General features: G+C 52.8%; 6 protein-coding genes across 6 annotated transcripts; 2 read left to right on the top strand and 4 right to left on the bottom strand.

Moving 5' to 3' along the window:
• Positions 1–101: 101 nt before the first annotated feature.
• On the bottom strand, positions 102–602 carry MFIFM68171_09657 (uncharacterized protein; the record flags this gene model as incomplete). The annotated part of the gene is made up of 2 exons (XM_071065076.1): positions 102–387; positions 505–602. The coding sequence occupies 2 exons, from the start codon at positions 600–602 to the stop codon at positions 102–104; spliced, it is 384 nt and encodes a 127-aa protein (XP_070921177.1).
• Positions 603–1,502: 900 nt separating this feature from the next.
• MFIFM68171_09656 (uncharacterized protein) lies at positions 1,503–3,320 on the bottom strand (the record flags this gene model as incomplete). Its single annotated transcript, XM_071065075.1, has 5 exons — positions 1,503–1,619; positions 1,707–2,488; positions 2,548–2,813; positions 2,889–2,930; positions 2,995–3,320. The coding sequence occupies 5 exons, from the start codon at positions 3,318–3,320 to the stop codon at positions 1,503–1,505; spliced, it is 1,533 nt and encodes a 510-aa protein (XP_070921176.1).
• A 2,004-nt stretch (positions 3,321–5,324) lies between these two features.
• On the bottom strand, positions 5,325–5,800 carry MFIFM68171_09655 (uncharacterized protein; the record flags this gene model as incomplete). Its single annotated transcript, XM_071065074.1, has 2 exons — positions 5,325–5,492; positions 5,558–5,800. The coding sequence occupies 2 exons, from the start codon at positions 5,798–5,800 to the stop codon at positions 5,325–5,327; spliced, it is 411 nt and encodes a 136-aa protein (XP_070921175.1).
• An 872-nt stretch (positions 5,801–6,672) lies between these two features.
• MFIFM68171_09654 (uncharacterized protein) lies at positions 6,673–7,629 on the top strand (the record flags this gene model as incomplete). The annotated part of the gene is made up of 2 exons (XM_071065073.1): positions 6,673–6,977; positions 7,092–7,629. The coding sequence occupies 2 exons, from the start codon at positions 6,673–6,675 to the stop codon at positions 7,627–7,629; spliced, it is 843 nt and encodes a 280-aa protein (XP_070921174.1).
• A 1,771-nt stretch (positions 7,630–9,400) lies between these two features.
• Positions 9,401–10,233, bottom strand: MFIFM68171_09653 (uncharacterized protein; the record flags this gene model as incomplete). Its single annotated transcript, XM_071065072.1, has 2 exons — positions 9,401–9,906; positions 10,002–10,233. 2 exons carry the CDS (start codon positions 10,231–10,233, stop codon positions 9,401–9,403), a joined length of 738 nt encoding a protein of 245 aa, XP_070921173.1.
• A 1,644-nt stretch (positions 10,234–11,877) lies between these two features.
• On the top strand, positions 11,878–12,438 carry MFIFM68171_09652 (uncharacterized protein; the record flags this gene model as incomplete). The annotated part of the gene is made up of 2 exons (XM_071065071.1): positions 11,878–12,111; positions 12,220–12,438. The coding sequence occupies 2 exons, from the start codon at positions 11,878–11,880 to the stop codon at positions 12,436–12,438; spliced, it is 453 nt and encodes a 150-aa protein (XP_070921172.1).
• Positions 12,439–13,374: the final 936 nt, after the last annotated feature.

The raw sequence follows: 13,374 nt of genomic DNA, 5'->3' as shown, positions 1-13,374 counted from the left end.
CAACGGTCTGATGCGTTTCCCGAACGTTTCCTCACGGCAATATCCGAATTTATATAGTTTTAAAGTCAGACGGTTTAGGGACGCCGCAGTTTTCATCCCTTCTAACAAACAACCTTGAAGCTCAAAAACAAGACATTGTTGAAGCACAAGTCACTGCCAAAAGCGGTCGCCTGCTGATCGCTGTTGCACCCAGTCGCGCCGTATCCGTACACCTGACACGCCTGCCCAGACCAAGACAGCCGCTGGACGATCTTCGACTGTCCGTTGCCGCTGACAAACTGGATGCACTGGTTCTGGCCCGGGTTCTGCCACGTGAAACCCGGCGTGCCGGAGCAGCCGTTGCCGGACCCCGTCCACGCGCTCAAAGAGCCGCTGGCGCGCTTCATCCTGAGATAAAGAGACATATTGGTGGTTAGCAGCTAGAACAGAAAGGGGAGATGGGATAGAGCAAACGGAAGTGTAAATATATATTATATATCTGCGTTTGTGACTGTAGATACGTACAGCGTTGGTTCTTCAGCGGCATGTAGATTCTCAACCGGCGAACTAGACGCGAACCCGCTCAGGGCCGCGAGAACGGACGGAACAAGCCAGACTTTCATCGTGAGGTTATAGTAGTGTGAGGTGTGGACTTCGTTCTGCTTGCCGTTGATTTCAAGTTCCTGCTCACAAGAGACCTGTTTTATACTTATTTACTTGGGTGAACGCCCTTCAAGGCCCAAAGTTTTGCTGACAAGAGCCCGCATGGTGTCTGCGAAGCGCTGACTAAAGCTCTGCTGACGTGGGCACTAGCACTGGTTAAAAGAAGCCTTGGGGCGTCTAAGGCTCTCAACTAGCACTTCATTGAAACAACGGCTAACACTGTTCCGGTAGTTACTTTGACGAGACGGCGGTATTTCGGAATGCTGCCTGGAGGGATGCGACATTTTCGATCGTGAACACGGTCAACGCTGACATTGATGGTGAGTAAGCATAGATCACTAAAGGTACTAATCCCCAAACTGAAATGTATTTGACGCAGACCTTGAAGCGGACTCTGCGCTAACTACCTGCTCGACGCTTCTAAGCTCGGTGGTGTAGGTGGGTCATACCTTTTGTCCAATGCTTAAAAACATCGGATAAGGGAGTTGAAGTATGGGCGTCCCAGAGCCATAGTCTGAGAACAACCGCAGCCATAGATGCGGAAGGCTAAGTAAGCAAATACGGTTGCGGTAATTGGCGTCCTAAGGTGCCTAAGAGGCGGGGTGGGTGGTCATAGGGATACCAGCATTGAGGTGGTGCTCGTAGCTTCGCCATAATCTCTTAGGAAAAGCGGTGTATTTCTTTCCGAGCGCCCGAGATGGCGGCGGCAGAATCTAGATCGGAGATGTCACTAATGATACAAGGATACCGTTACATGATTTCCTCGCCCTCTAATGCTTTCTAACAACCACCTGCCCTATCACATCATCCATCAATACAACCCGTCACCGCCACTTAGCGACAATCAAGGGATACGGTCGTCAAAACAACGACGCATCCACCTCACACACAATATCCTCCGGTGGCAGCGTCCCATCCGCAAAATACGCCCGCAACACCTGAGTAGTGCAATTTGAAAATTGGGCGATGGAGGCGTGCTATGTGATGTCGTTAACAATCTTGATACGTGCTCGTTTCTGAGCTTAGGAATAGGCTTGGAAGAGAAGGGAAAACAAAAGACTTACCCCGAATCCTCTCTGCTCAACGACCACGCTTCCTTCAAAACCTGCGCTCATATTCTTTGCGCTAGCCACAGGCGTAACAGGGTCATAGGTATTCCCAATGAACAAAACCGGTGTTGGCGTCTTGATCCCTTCGAAGCGGCCATCATATCTCTCCTTAGCCTCAAAGGGCCACGTGGCGCACTGCGTCGTTATCGACGCAATCAAGCTGCCGAACAACTTGCTGGTCTCTAGCATGCGCTCCACGTCGGGCATGATGCCGGCTAGTCCTTCGGAGCGGGGAAATGTGTCGGAGCATTTGATCGCCCACACCGCATCATCGTCGCCGGTCGCTACGGCCGTCATTTGGTCGTTATAGTACTCGGCCGCGGCGGTCAGGTTCGTCCCGGTCAGCAGGTTGTTGATGTGTACCGCCGCATTGGCGATATCCCATGGGTATTTGATCACCACGAAAATCAGCTCCTTGACGAGGCGGTAGTTGATCACTGAGTTCCCTGCTGCCACCGGAGAGGCTTTGAAAGTCTCCGCAAGTCTCATGAGAGTATCCTCAAGCTCGGCAGCCGTGGAATTGACGGACGCGAGAGCGCACTTGGCAGGGCCGGCTTCGATACACTCGGCCAAGATGGCGCGAAAGGCGGCGTCGGCCGAGAGGAGCTGGTCAACGTCGATGCCTTGACGGTGGTAGTAATTATGCCCATTGACGACGCCGTCTAGGACAAGGCGGTCGATGCGGGAGGGGAACATGGCCGCGACGGTCTCTCCCAGTAGAGAGCCATACGACAACCCTGGGCAATGCTGTTAGCTCTCTATATGAAAGTGGGAAAGACAATCCACTACTGCTCACCCCAGAACCTCAACATCCCGTCTTCGCCAAGCGCATCGACCACGCGTATCAGATCCCTCGCCACAAAGGCTGTGCCAAGCAAGCTGCCCTTTTCATTGTCCTTGTTCTTTTCGTAGCAAATATTGGAAAGCGCATTCGCATTGGCGAAGGTTTCTGCTAGCGCTGTATCATAGGCGTCTGTCTGAAGGTATGGGAACCTGGCGGCGGCAAGTCGCCTCTCTGTCGCATTATCGAAGCATGAGAAGGTGAGAGTTGTGCCGACGCCGCTGTCCACATAATGTCAGCCATCACGCAAACGGCGATAAGTAGTGCCCGATAAAGAGGTGAGCAAAGTATCATACCGAGGATCAAAAGCAACGAGGTCGTGCTGGCCGCCAGTCATGCTACAACATGCAGTATCAGCGTTTATGACAGGGTCGAACGAAAACTCGAGTGAGCCGGACATACAAATGCAGCGTGTCGGCCATCACGTTCATCGACTGCACAGCCTCAAGGCCGGGCCCACCAAAGTTGAATAATATGCTCTTCCTGCCCGTCGTCCCATTTAGGGGGGCGCGGCTCCTTATCAACGACAGTGCGAGCGTCTCTTTCGAGGCGGGATTGGTGTAGTCGAGCGGGACAGCGAGAGTGCCGCATTCAATCGGGTTTGATCCTGCATTCTCAAAGTCGCATGGTCCCCATTTGATGCCGTCCGAAGAACTGGTGTTTGGCAACGGTATGGCCAGGGCGGTCGAGGCCAGGGCGAGTCCAGTAAGAAAGGTTAGTATTCCCATGGTGGCGGGTGGAAGCTTGGTATGACCCGGGACGAACACAGGCAGAAAATGAATCCGCAACGGCGGTCGAAGAGTGGACGTTACATGTCAAATAGTTGTTTCTATATAGGAGCCATTCCTTGCCAAGACTACACGAATCCGACCGGGATCCAGAACGCCTCACGATGATTCATCGGTTCTACAGGCATGTGAGCACAGGTAGGTAGCACTGATCCTACGGTACTGCCGATTGAGGAGATGATACGTACCAAATCACCGGTCTTGTCAGTCCCAAAGCCACGCAAACACAGGTGGTAAATGGCAGGAGTTGCCGATCCGGCCTATCATTGGAGAGCCAACGTAGGCCCCCTTGTTGATCGCTGCGGCGCGCTTTCCGGAGTCCGGACAAACGCTCAAAACGGCAATCAGATGTACTTGTACATTCTGATTGCCCAATCAAGAAGTTCTTCATGAACAACCATTCGTATTCGAGCTCAGCCAGCATCACCCGCCCTGTTGAAATCCCTTGCATTCTAAGCCAGTGGAGCGTGAAGCGATCGGATAGTACCCTTACCCCTACCCCTACAACCTCGCTCACAACAGGCCCATTCGAACCGAACCCTAAGGTACCTCAGCTGGCGTGAGTTTGCCTAGGTGATTTGATTCGGGTAGGGATGAGCGCCTGAGAGTAGGTACTGTACAGTACAGTACAGTACAGTACAGTACCTAAGGCAATTTGACCAAGGATGCAAATATTGTCTGGGCCATGGTTAACCAGGTAAGGGACCTTACTACCTAGCTTTCAGCATCCTCCGTCTCAGCAGCTTTCCCGCCACTTCCACCGCATTGCGTGTTATGCTTGTTTACACTGCGACCTAAATGGAATGCAACGGCCTGCCAAACGTGGTGGAATAGTTTCGGGCCCCATTCTTAGTGTTAGCGTTCACGGCCCTTCAACGACCAAGGCCGAAGGATCCCTTGGCGTGAGCCCCGTCCCGATCATCTTGATTCAGGACATGGTAGGTAACCTAAAGGTAGGTAATTACTTGTACCACGCCCCATTTTTACAACTCAGTCGTAAAACACTACTCTTTAGTGGTGCTTACTACTGAACCGGCACATCACTGCAACGGCCACTTTCTCCACCATTTTGTCAATTTCCCAGTAATACTACGCACGGCTGGTCCATTCGAATGCGAAAGTGTTGATGGTTACAGAGCCACACAGAGGCTGTAAAAGAAAGAGGTGACGAAAAGACTCCAAAGTGCTTGATTATGTAATTCCATCTAAGAGAGAAGAAGCTGTGGTTGTTATAGATCTAATATTGTTACTACTGAGGATCCTTCGGCCCTCGAAGGAATTGAATAGGGGGCTTATTACAGGTCTCCTGCTGAAATAGTGCAGAAACACACATCTACACAAACCCATCAAAAACAAGGCGGAGGGCGAAGGTGGCCAAATGCTAATTAGACAGACAAGATAATTAGACAAGACAAGCCAGACGATGCCCAGAACAGATTGGGCTCCTACAGCCTAGACAGGGTCAAAACAACATATGCAGATAGGGCTCCTTCTAGTCCGAGGGGGTTATCTCACTTTGCGCGCAAAGATTGCTCGTCAATTGAGCCTGCAACAGGTGTGGAAAAGGGTGCTGAATTGATTGTCCTGTCCAAGGAGCAATAGCACGGATGGCTCCACTTATCAAGTTCCAGCCCCCGAGGGACCCTGTCCTCTGGGGACAGTTTTCCCCAACTCAGTATCCTGTCTAAGGAGAGCGGCCATGACGGGTCTTAAGGGCCCCCAAAGCCCTCGCCGCCCTCCTTTCTCTTTCCCAGCGCACACGTAATATTCAGGCACCAGGCCATTATTCAGACAAATCCCGCCCTCTGATAAGGGGCCTCCAGGGGAACTGCCGCCCCCACCCCACCCCATGGTACCTTGGTTCCCCATATTCAAAAAGTTCATAACGGATTGACTCCAACGCTAAGTTTTTGGTGAGTCTTTCGGACGTTTTATTAGTACCTATCAGGACGCGGGCAGGGTATCGCACGGCGTCTTGTCGATAGAGAGGAGCTTCCCATCCAGGTCGAAAGCTGCCTGAATGACCCGCGTCGTCTCAGCAAACACGTTGAGAATCGAGGTGCCGGGCGGGTCAGCGCAGCTCGATTTGCCGCCTTTCCACTGAAGAACGATCTTTCATAGGGGCTTTCGGACCCAAAATCGTATTTGGATTTTGATAGCATATATAGGTGCGGGACCCAATTGGCCTCGAGGTACTCGGTCTCGATTACTTCCTTCATCTCATCCACGCGCGCCTTGTACACGAAAGTCGAGCTGGCGGTGCCGGGCCCGAAAACAATGACGATAGGACTTGTTCCCAATTCGGGTTTGTATTGAATCAAGGCGTCCTCTAGAGGACCGGTGACGTGGTCAAAGAACCCTTCCTCGGCCCCGGCCCGCCACACGTTTGTGGCTCCGTTTTCCTCGCGAAAGTGCGCCATGATGTACAAGACCCCTGAGCAAAGGGCAACAACCGTACATCCGTAGCAGTTTGATGTCGAGAAAAGTAAGTCTTTTGCTGGATCAAGCCGCTTGGCGACAAACTTGTTGTTGACAGGGACCTGGTCTGGCACGCTGGCCCAGAGACATTTAATCCAGGTACCCATCGTATCGGGTGTACGACCCTGTAACATGCCAATAGAAGTCCGATCCTTGCCGGTAGAGATCTGAGTCTTACCAGGAAGGCTCTGTCCCTTGCCCGGAAGCGTCTTGCTTTTGCCGGCTGAGATCTGATTCTTGCCGGGAAGGCTCTGTCCCTTGCCAGTACTCTGTCCATTGCCAGGAAGCGTTTTGCTCGTGCCAGTAGGGGTCTTCTAGCAGCACCCCGAGCTGGACAAACAGTCGCCCATTGCGAACCACCAAACGCTCGGGCTTGGATTCGGGTGGCCATGCGCTCCAATCCGACAACCAGTCGTTGCAACCAGCCGGGAGCCGAGGCTGAAAAAAAAAAAAAAAAAAAGGGGGGGGGGGGGGGGAGGGGTTTTCCAGCGCCGTGCCCCGTGTTAATGGGATATGATACATACGGTTTACTGCTCAATAATTCAAGTGTCCTATTTAAGGAGCAGTTGCTGGGCGGTCATTGCGGCGTCGCTCTTCTGGATGCGTCACCAAGTTCTGCGCCAACCATCACCACCGTGTTCGTTGACGGGCTGATTCAGGTAGGCTACTGGCTGTTGACGGTGGGCTGGCTTGGCCTGCAGAAAATCTGCACTCCCCCCAGGTGCGTGCATAAATAGACGCTACCAGCCCCAGGTCAAAAACCATGCGGCGGAACCGACATACACCAAAACCAGCGATACCCCAAGCTCGCAACATGAACCCGAATATGGAAGAGGCCTGCTCCAACGGTGATTTAGAGGCGCTGCAGAAATGTCTCGAAATGATGAGGAAGCCAACAGCGGACAATGATGGTGACGCCGGGATCCTCGACAGGTTGCAGCCTGGAAGCATCGACGTCATTCACAAGGCTGCTTCAATATCTGTCGAATGCCGTCAACTATCGACATTTACCTTTCTCCTAGATCGAGTCGGCGAATTGATTATCACCGGGCCTATCGTCAGATCTATCTGTAGCAACGCGGATAGACTCGAATTTTGCACAGCTCTTCTCCAACGTGGGTGGGACGTGAACAAGCTCATCGACCGAGCAAGGCCTCTATAGCAAGTCACCCGGCGAGCCAAAGTGTGGTATGCACATATTATGACTTGTCTTGTAACTGACATAACCTGTAGCTACGCTCTATCGAGCCCACAAAGCATCCAGTGGCTATTAGATCATGGCGCAGACCCAAACAAGCCACCCCTCACAAGCAGTCGACTCGACTTGCTCGCCATAGCCGCCGCGACGTCGGCGCCCCAAGTGGTTGAGTTGCTTGTCAAATACGGCGCTAAGACGCGTGGGACGCAGGCGCTGCATATGGCAGCTGATGCTAGCGCCAACCTTATCGACGCTGATGAAGACGAATGGGAGGTTGATCCTACCCGTGTTGCGATACTGCGTATTCTGTTGGATGCAGGGGCCAACATCAACGAGATGGAACCAGACCCCAAAGGGCCAGCCTTTGGGTACAGGGATCCGCGCCAAAGGGCCCTATGGACGGGAACGCCGCTCCACCACGCTGTCTATCGTGGCAGCGTCGAGGCTGTCGAGTGTCTACTGAGCCACGGCGCGGACGTGTTGGCTCCCAGTTGGTCGGGCCACATCCCGATGCAGGCGGCCGAGAAGGCTGGCAGGCAGTATATCATCGATATGCTCATGCGATATATGTGATTCTGGGCAATGAGAGGCGTTTACGGGTGCCCAGGCTTATCAGCTTGGGGGTGCTTCAGCTAAGGGGGGTTGGGGGCCAACAAGTATCGCTTAAATTAGAACCCCATACATGACCATAAGGAAATTTTGTGTTGGGACTACCTACATAGTCTCTGAATTGCTTTCCCGGTTTGTGTGCCTACTGGTAGAGCGATTTGTCCATCAAGCAGACCCAACGTTTTACAATACAGCGAGCAAGCCTTCCCCACGCTTCCGAGCACTGTCACCGTTTGGCACCCGATGATTAAGGTACATTGTACGAGTATTGTGTATTTGCACGCTACCTACCCCGGCTCTTCCAATTTAGTTACTCGTTAGGGGCTTATTTCCAATGTCGATGCGCTATACCCGCCAAGTTATATTACTGGACAATTCAACCTTGCTCCTAGTCTCTCAGGTTTCCCGAGCAGGTGCTCACCACCTAGTCTCGGGCAGCGCACGTAAGGTACCTACTGTAAGTATGTACAGGTATTCAGCACTCTCGCCTGGACTTCTATCAGCAAAGCCCCCGTCGAGGATTGATATCCTGGAGTAACCTACAGGCGTTACCAGGCTGTATTGTATGTGAGCTTGTTGGATGCAAGCGCAAAGCTTCGCCAGTTTAGATTCAATGCGGTGGACTCTGCAACTTGGCTGGCACGTATTTATATTTATGTCACGTTGCCCATCTACCTACCTAAGGTAAAGGTACCTACTTCTCAATGCAACATCACCACCCAGCAGAACACCCACTGAACAATAGCCGATGTCCCACACTGCACATCCCATCTTTTGTTCTCCACAATTGGCTCCAAAGCGTCTTAAGAAGTCCAGATCCGTCCGTGACACCCGCTGCACTATAAGGTCGCTCACTCCTATGTGGAAACCAACCGTTGACTTCGTCCCGCTGCGGTGTGAGAGTTTTGCTTCCTCCAAAGAATGTCTTACTTACCCCTCTATTCAGCTTGGGAGCCGATTGACTTGCAGCCGGCAAAAGCATGCAACAATTAATGAAATGGTGCAGAGACACACATCTACACCAACATACCACCCATCAAAACAAGGGGTAGAGAAGAGACGGCCTGCGGTCGGATAAAAAGATGGACAAGACAGGCAAATTGAGGCAATCACACAGTAGGGATAAGGATCCATGGCCTGCACGCCCCAACTGATGCAAATTAAAAATCGGGTCCACGTGAGTTCCCGCCTCCAGAGCGTCATCCTAGGAACTGACTCCCTCTGATCAGGGGGGCCACGGTCGATGGGGACAATTTCCCCAACTCATTATTGAAGAAGGCTTTGCGTTGGTTGACAGATTGGGGCCATTTACTAGAACATGGCCTACCTTAAACGGCCACAACTAGAGATCGAGGCCGGAGAGGAGGAAGGGGTGGCCGAAGCCGACGCCGAAGATTAAATGTGTTTAGGGCGTTATATACGGTCTTTCGTTTGCAACCAACCGGCGTCTACCGTTGTTGTTTACCATTACTTTTTGATATAGGTTTTTTTACGCAGCTTATAGGGTACGGTTTCCTATGGTTTTAGCGGCAGAAGGACCAGCATTCCGTCTAGAGGTAGAACGGTGTACAATATATATATAATATCTCTATCGGTTTAGGGTTGTAGTATTACTAAGTGTTAGTTTTCAGAGTTTTATATGGCAGCAGTGGTTCGACATGTAGGTAGGCTGTTCAGCCCGTGGATACTAGGAACGATGACTTCACCCACACGACACAAACAACTTGAAGCTCCCTCAATCATAACCCCGCATCAACAGATTCCCTTCCACCCCATTCGCAAACTCCTCGGTGCCCAAATGCGTCGTGTGCGCCCACGGCTTGGTCCTCACCTCGTCCCGGATCGTCTTGGCAAAGCACCCGCACCACCCCTGCCTCGGGAACGCCCTGTTCACGTCGGCCCGGGTGGCCTCGTCGACGAGGTAGGGCCGGTCGCCGAGGTTGTCGTACACGGTCGCTAGCTGGATCAGCTGGCCCAGCAGCGTGATGGTCCCCTGCGTCCCGAGGTCCTGGTGCCGGATAACGGCCTCGCACACCGCCTCGGCCTGGGCCTGCGGCGCCCCGAGCTGCTTGTGCAGCAGGTCCAGCGCGATAATGCCGCCTTGGAACTCGAACGAGAGGAGGGTGGAGTGGAGGTTCGCCGGGGCGGTGCCGATGTCGTGCAGCAGGGCGGTCAGGGCTACGGTGGCGGGGGAGAGGGAGGCGGCGTGGGTGGGGAATTGTTGGTGGAGGAGGACGGTCGCTTTATGGTTGAGCGAGGTTCCATTAGAGTTGGTGATCTATTATTACAAGGACTTATGTGTGGGGTGTGGGATCCGCAGAGTAAGCAGTACGTACACCAGTAGTAGACTCGCATCGAGTGGTTGTATGTGGGGCCAGGGAGGTGGTCTTTCGCATATTGTTGAACCTTGGCAACGATAGGATCGTCGGAGGGGAACTTGATGTCTTTGACCAGGATGGGTGTAGGCTTGTGGAGGTAGGGTTTGCCTTGAAAGATGGCCTCGGCGTCGACGGGGACGGCAGTCCAACCATGCGTAGTGACCGGGTCGTCGGCGGTGGGGGAGCTCATGGCGTGTGCTTGGTTGGATTTAGGTATCTAAACTGAAAAAGGTTCGATTTGGGGATTTTCAAAACTTGGTATAACAAAGACCGAACGGCACGAAAAGCACTATTTGCTTGCTGATGCAATTCCGAGAACGCCAAAACCATTGGAAGGGACCATCATCTGATATTTATACTAGTGACTCTATTGTTAAAGGATCCAGATTTCAGATCTCGAGCATCATGCCTTGACATGGCGTGGTACGTCATGTTGACCTTGGGCTTAGTAACGCCAGATGCATGACACACCGTATCCAGAGAGCCATTATTAAGCGAATATACAGAAAGCCGGTGCGATGCAGAACCGGATGCCGAGTCGGCAACAGATGTGATCCAATGGAAGTGCTCAATCCCCCGTCTCCGGTAGCGGCCGACAGATCATATGGGGAAGCCGATGGAAAAGCTCCAATTCTCCGACGGAGAACTGCTGGTGCGCAAGCGGTGGCTCGGACATATGTATCGACCGAGCAGATAGCACCGGAAAATCACTACGTCGTAACATACATAGTACTACACAAGCACATGAAACGCTTGGAAAGCGCTGACTAACACCACTTCGGCGGGCATGCCGAGCCGTATTGCGGATTCGGGCCGGGGAACGCCGAACTCGAACTGCGCCGCCGCTCCAGGCCGGAGGCGGCCCAGGGAGTGAGTACGATTCGGAAGCGAGTTTCCCTTGTTTCAATTGGTTCGCTCAAGGAGTCAAGAAGTTCCCCGTCATCTCGTTATGGGCTCTTTAACCATAGCCGCAGCGCAGGTAATCAAGTGAACTATGTCATATTTGCAGTGTGTATCGTATTGAATGCGAACAGCAACCACTTTTAACCTAGACCCGAACGCAAACAAAGCCAAGCGATATCTTTCGTCCCGTTATTCTCATTGAACAGACTGAGCCGTTCGAGTCTATTCGCGCAGGGTTCCAACTGGTCCCATTTAGTTTGCAGGGCTCGTTCTTTATGGTGTTTAGCAGCCGAGCGACGCTTCTACCGCAGGGCTATCGCCGCCCGGCCTAACATCTCGCATAGAGCGCGGGTGTGTGGTAGATATAGAAGCACGCTTGTCATAAGTACTTTAGTCACCAGCTAGGTGAATACCGATCATGAGTTTTTCGCATATGATTACCCGATACGAAACCCCTTTGGGCGGCGCCGGGTGTTTTATCACCTTCCACTTCACTTCAAAGCTTACGCCGCAAGATGTAGCGAACGACGCCTTCGCTAATTAATGTTGTTTACCCGCCGTCTCCAGCGTGAAGGGTTGACTGGGTTGCTTGTGAGGATGCTCGGGAAAACGGTCACCTGTTCCATCACGGAGATGATGGCATTGTAGCAATGGCATGTCCCTGCAAGGGGAATGACGGAGGGGCGTAAGGAGGTGGTATAGGTCCAATGAGATCGGCAAGCAAAAGGGGCTACTCTACACTAGTCACTACGATATCCACGTCTAGGTTATGCTATTCTCTTATTTGCCCTATCCGGGTTATAGAGCCGTCTTTTGTTTTTATCGACCTTCCTAGGCATCACCAGCGTGTCTGCTCGTGACGTTCCGAACAACGTCAAGGAAGGGGTAGCGCGTTTTGCCGACATGGACATTGACCTTGGCGACAATCAGAATGGGTGATGACGACGGGCGGTGCGGCAACAGTGAGGACACGCAATTCATCACGTCACTCCAGTGGATAGCCGAGGGATACAACAAGGTCATCAATAAACTTAACGCCATTGCGCACCCCTACGTCGTGTTTGGCAACGAGGGTTTCAAGCCCGGGTGGACGACGTTTGGCCCATGGGAGTACGGCATCGAGCCGTTGTCGCTGGTAGCCGTGGTGTACGGCGGCGACAAACTGGTAGGTTACCATAATAACTATTACAACAACAACTACTACTACCACTGCTGTTACTACACTTCCTTCCTTTCTTATCTTCTTGACAGCAGGATTACAGTGGAATGCCAGATCTGCGGCGTCTGGGGCGACGAACCTGGTGACGATGGTGACAGGCCCATAGCCGACGAGGCTTCCATATTACTGGTAACGGCTTGCTTTGGCACGGGCATGAACGGCAACAACGGCCACGACGATGATGACCTGCTCTGCATTGCCTTCCATGGCAGTGATGCCGTACGCGGCGCCGACGGCGCCGACTGGGGTACCTACAGCTACGGCGACTTCTAGTCCGCCATCGAAAGCCTCGGCAACTGGCTCCAGTGGTGGCGATGATGGTGGCGATGGGGACGACGATGATGGAGGGTGTAACTGGCCCGGCCGTTGTGACGGCGCTACCTGCTCCAGAGACGAGGAAGAATTAAGTCTGCGAGTGGGAGGGTCATTGCGAAAGTGCAACGTGCGACTCGGATGATAACTGCTCTGGTGAGCGCCACTGTGATAGTACCGAGAAGGGTGTGCACTGTGGTTGGCTGTTCGCGGACCGGCCACTGCCTCGGTGCGCCGTGCAAAAACCGTGATGACTGCTCAGATCCATATGCCTGCGGGAACACGTGTATCTGCTAGTATACCTGAAAGTACTCCGTAGTACGGGTCGGGGTGGTGTGGGTCGATCCGACCTGCAAGAATATAGTACAAGTCGTGTAACATTTCGCCAAGTCAATAAGATAAAAATAAATGACATCAAACGAGTTATTGAAACTCTTATGCTCCCGGCGGAAGTCTCCGGCCAACCCTGAGCTACGGTTGGTAATAGTGGCATGTATCCATCATACATACAATGAAATATCGAATCTCTCCCCTCTAACGGATTCATCATTGCGAGCTTATCGGGAGGCTCCCCGTCCTGCCCTGTTTCCTGCCTTTCCAATCCCGAGTCTCTCATAATTCGCTTCTTCCTAGCACGCTCACCCGGTCGCCTCATCACCCGCACCAGCAGACCTCCTTGCAGCTGGGCATGAAATCGTTCTCCATCTCCAGCTTGCCTTGGTCGTTACAGCTCGCGTGGGTGTTGTCGGCCAGGACGCACAAATTGTAATGCGCCGCCGTCTTACACTTCGGCACGAGGACTCCTGCCGCCGCGGGCATCATAGAATTGGCGGAAGCTGCGTTGCTTTCGGCGCTGGCTTCCACCGGCGCGGCAAGAGCCGCTTGCGGGAGGAGTAG

The sequence above is a fragment of the Madurella fahalii genome (assembly GCF_045866475.1).
Source record: "Madurella fahalii IFM 68171 DNA, scaffold_5, whole genome shotgun sequence".
Taxonomy (NCBI): Eukaryota; Fungi; Ascomycota; class Sordariomycetes; order Sordariales; genus Madurella; species Madurella fahalii.
The sequence above is the reverse complement of the archived record's forward strand: the minus strand, read 5'-3'. Positions and strand labels throughout refer to the sequence as shown.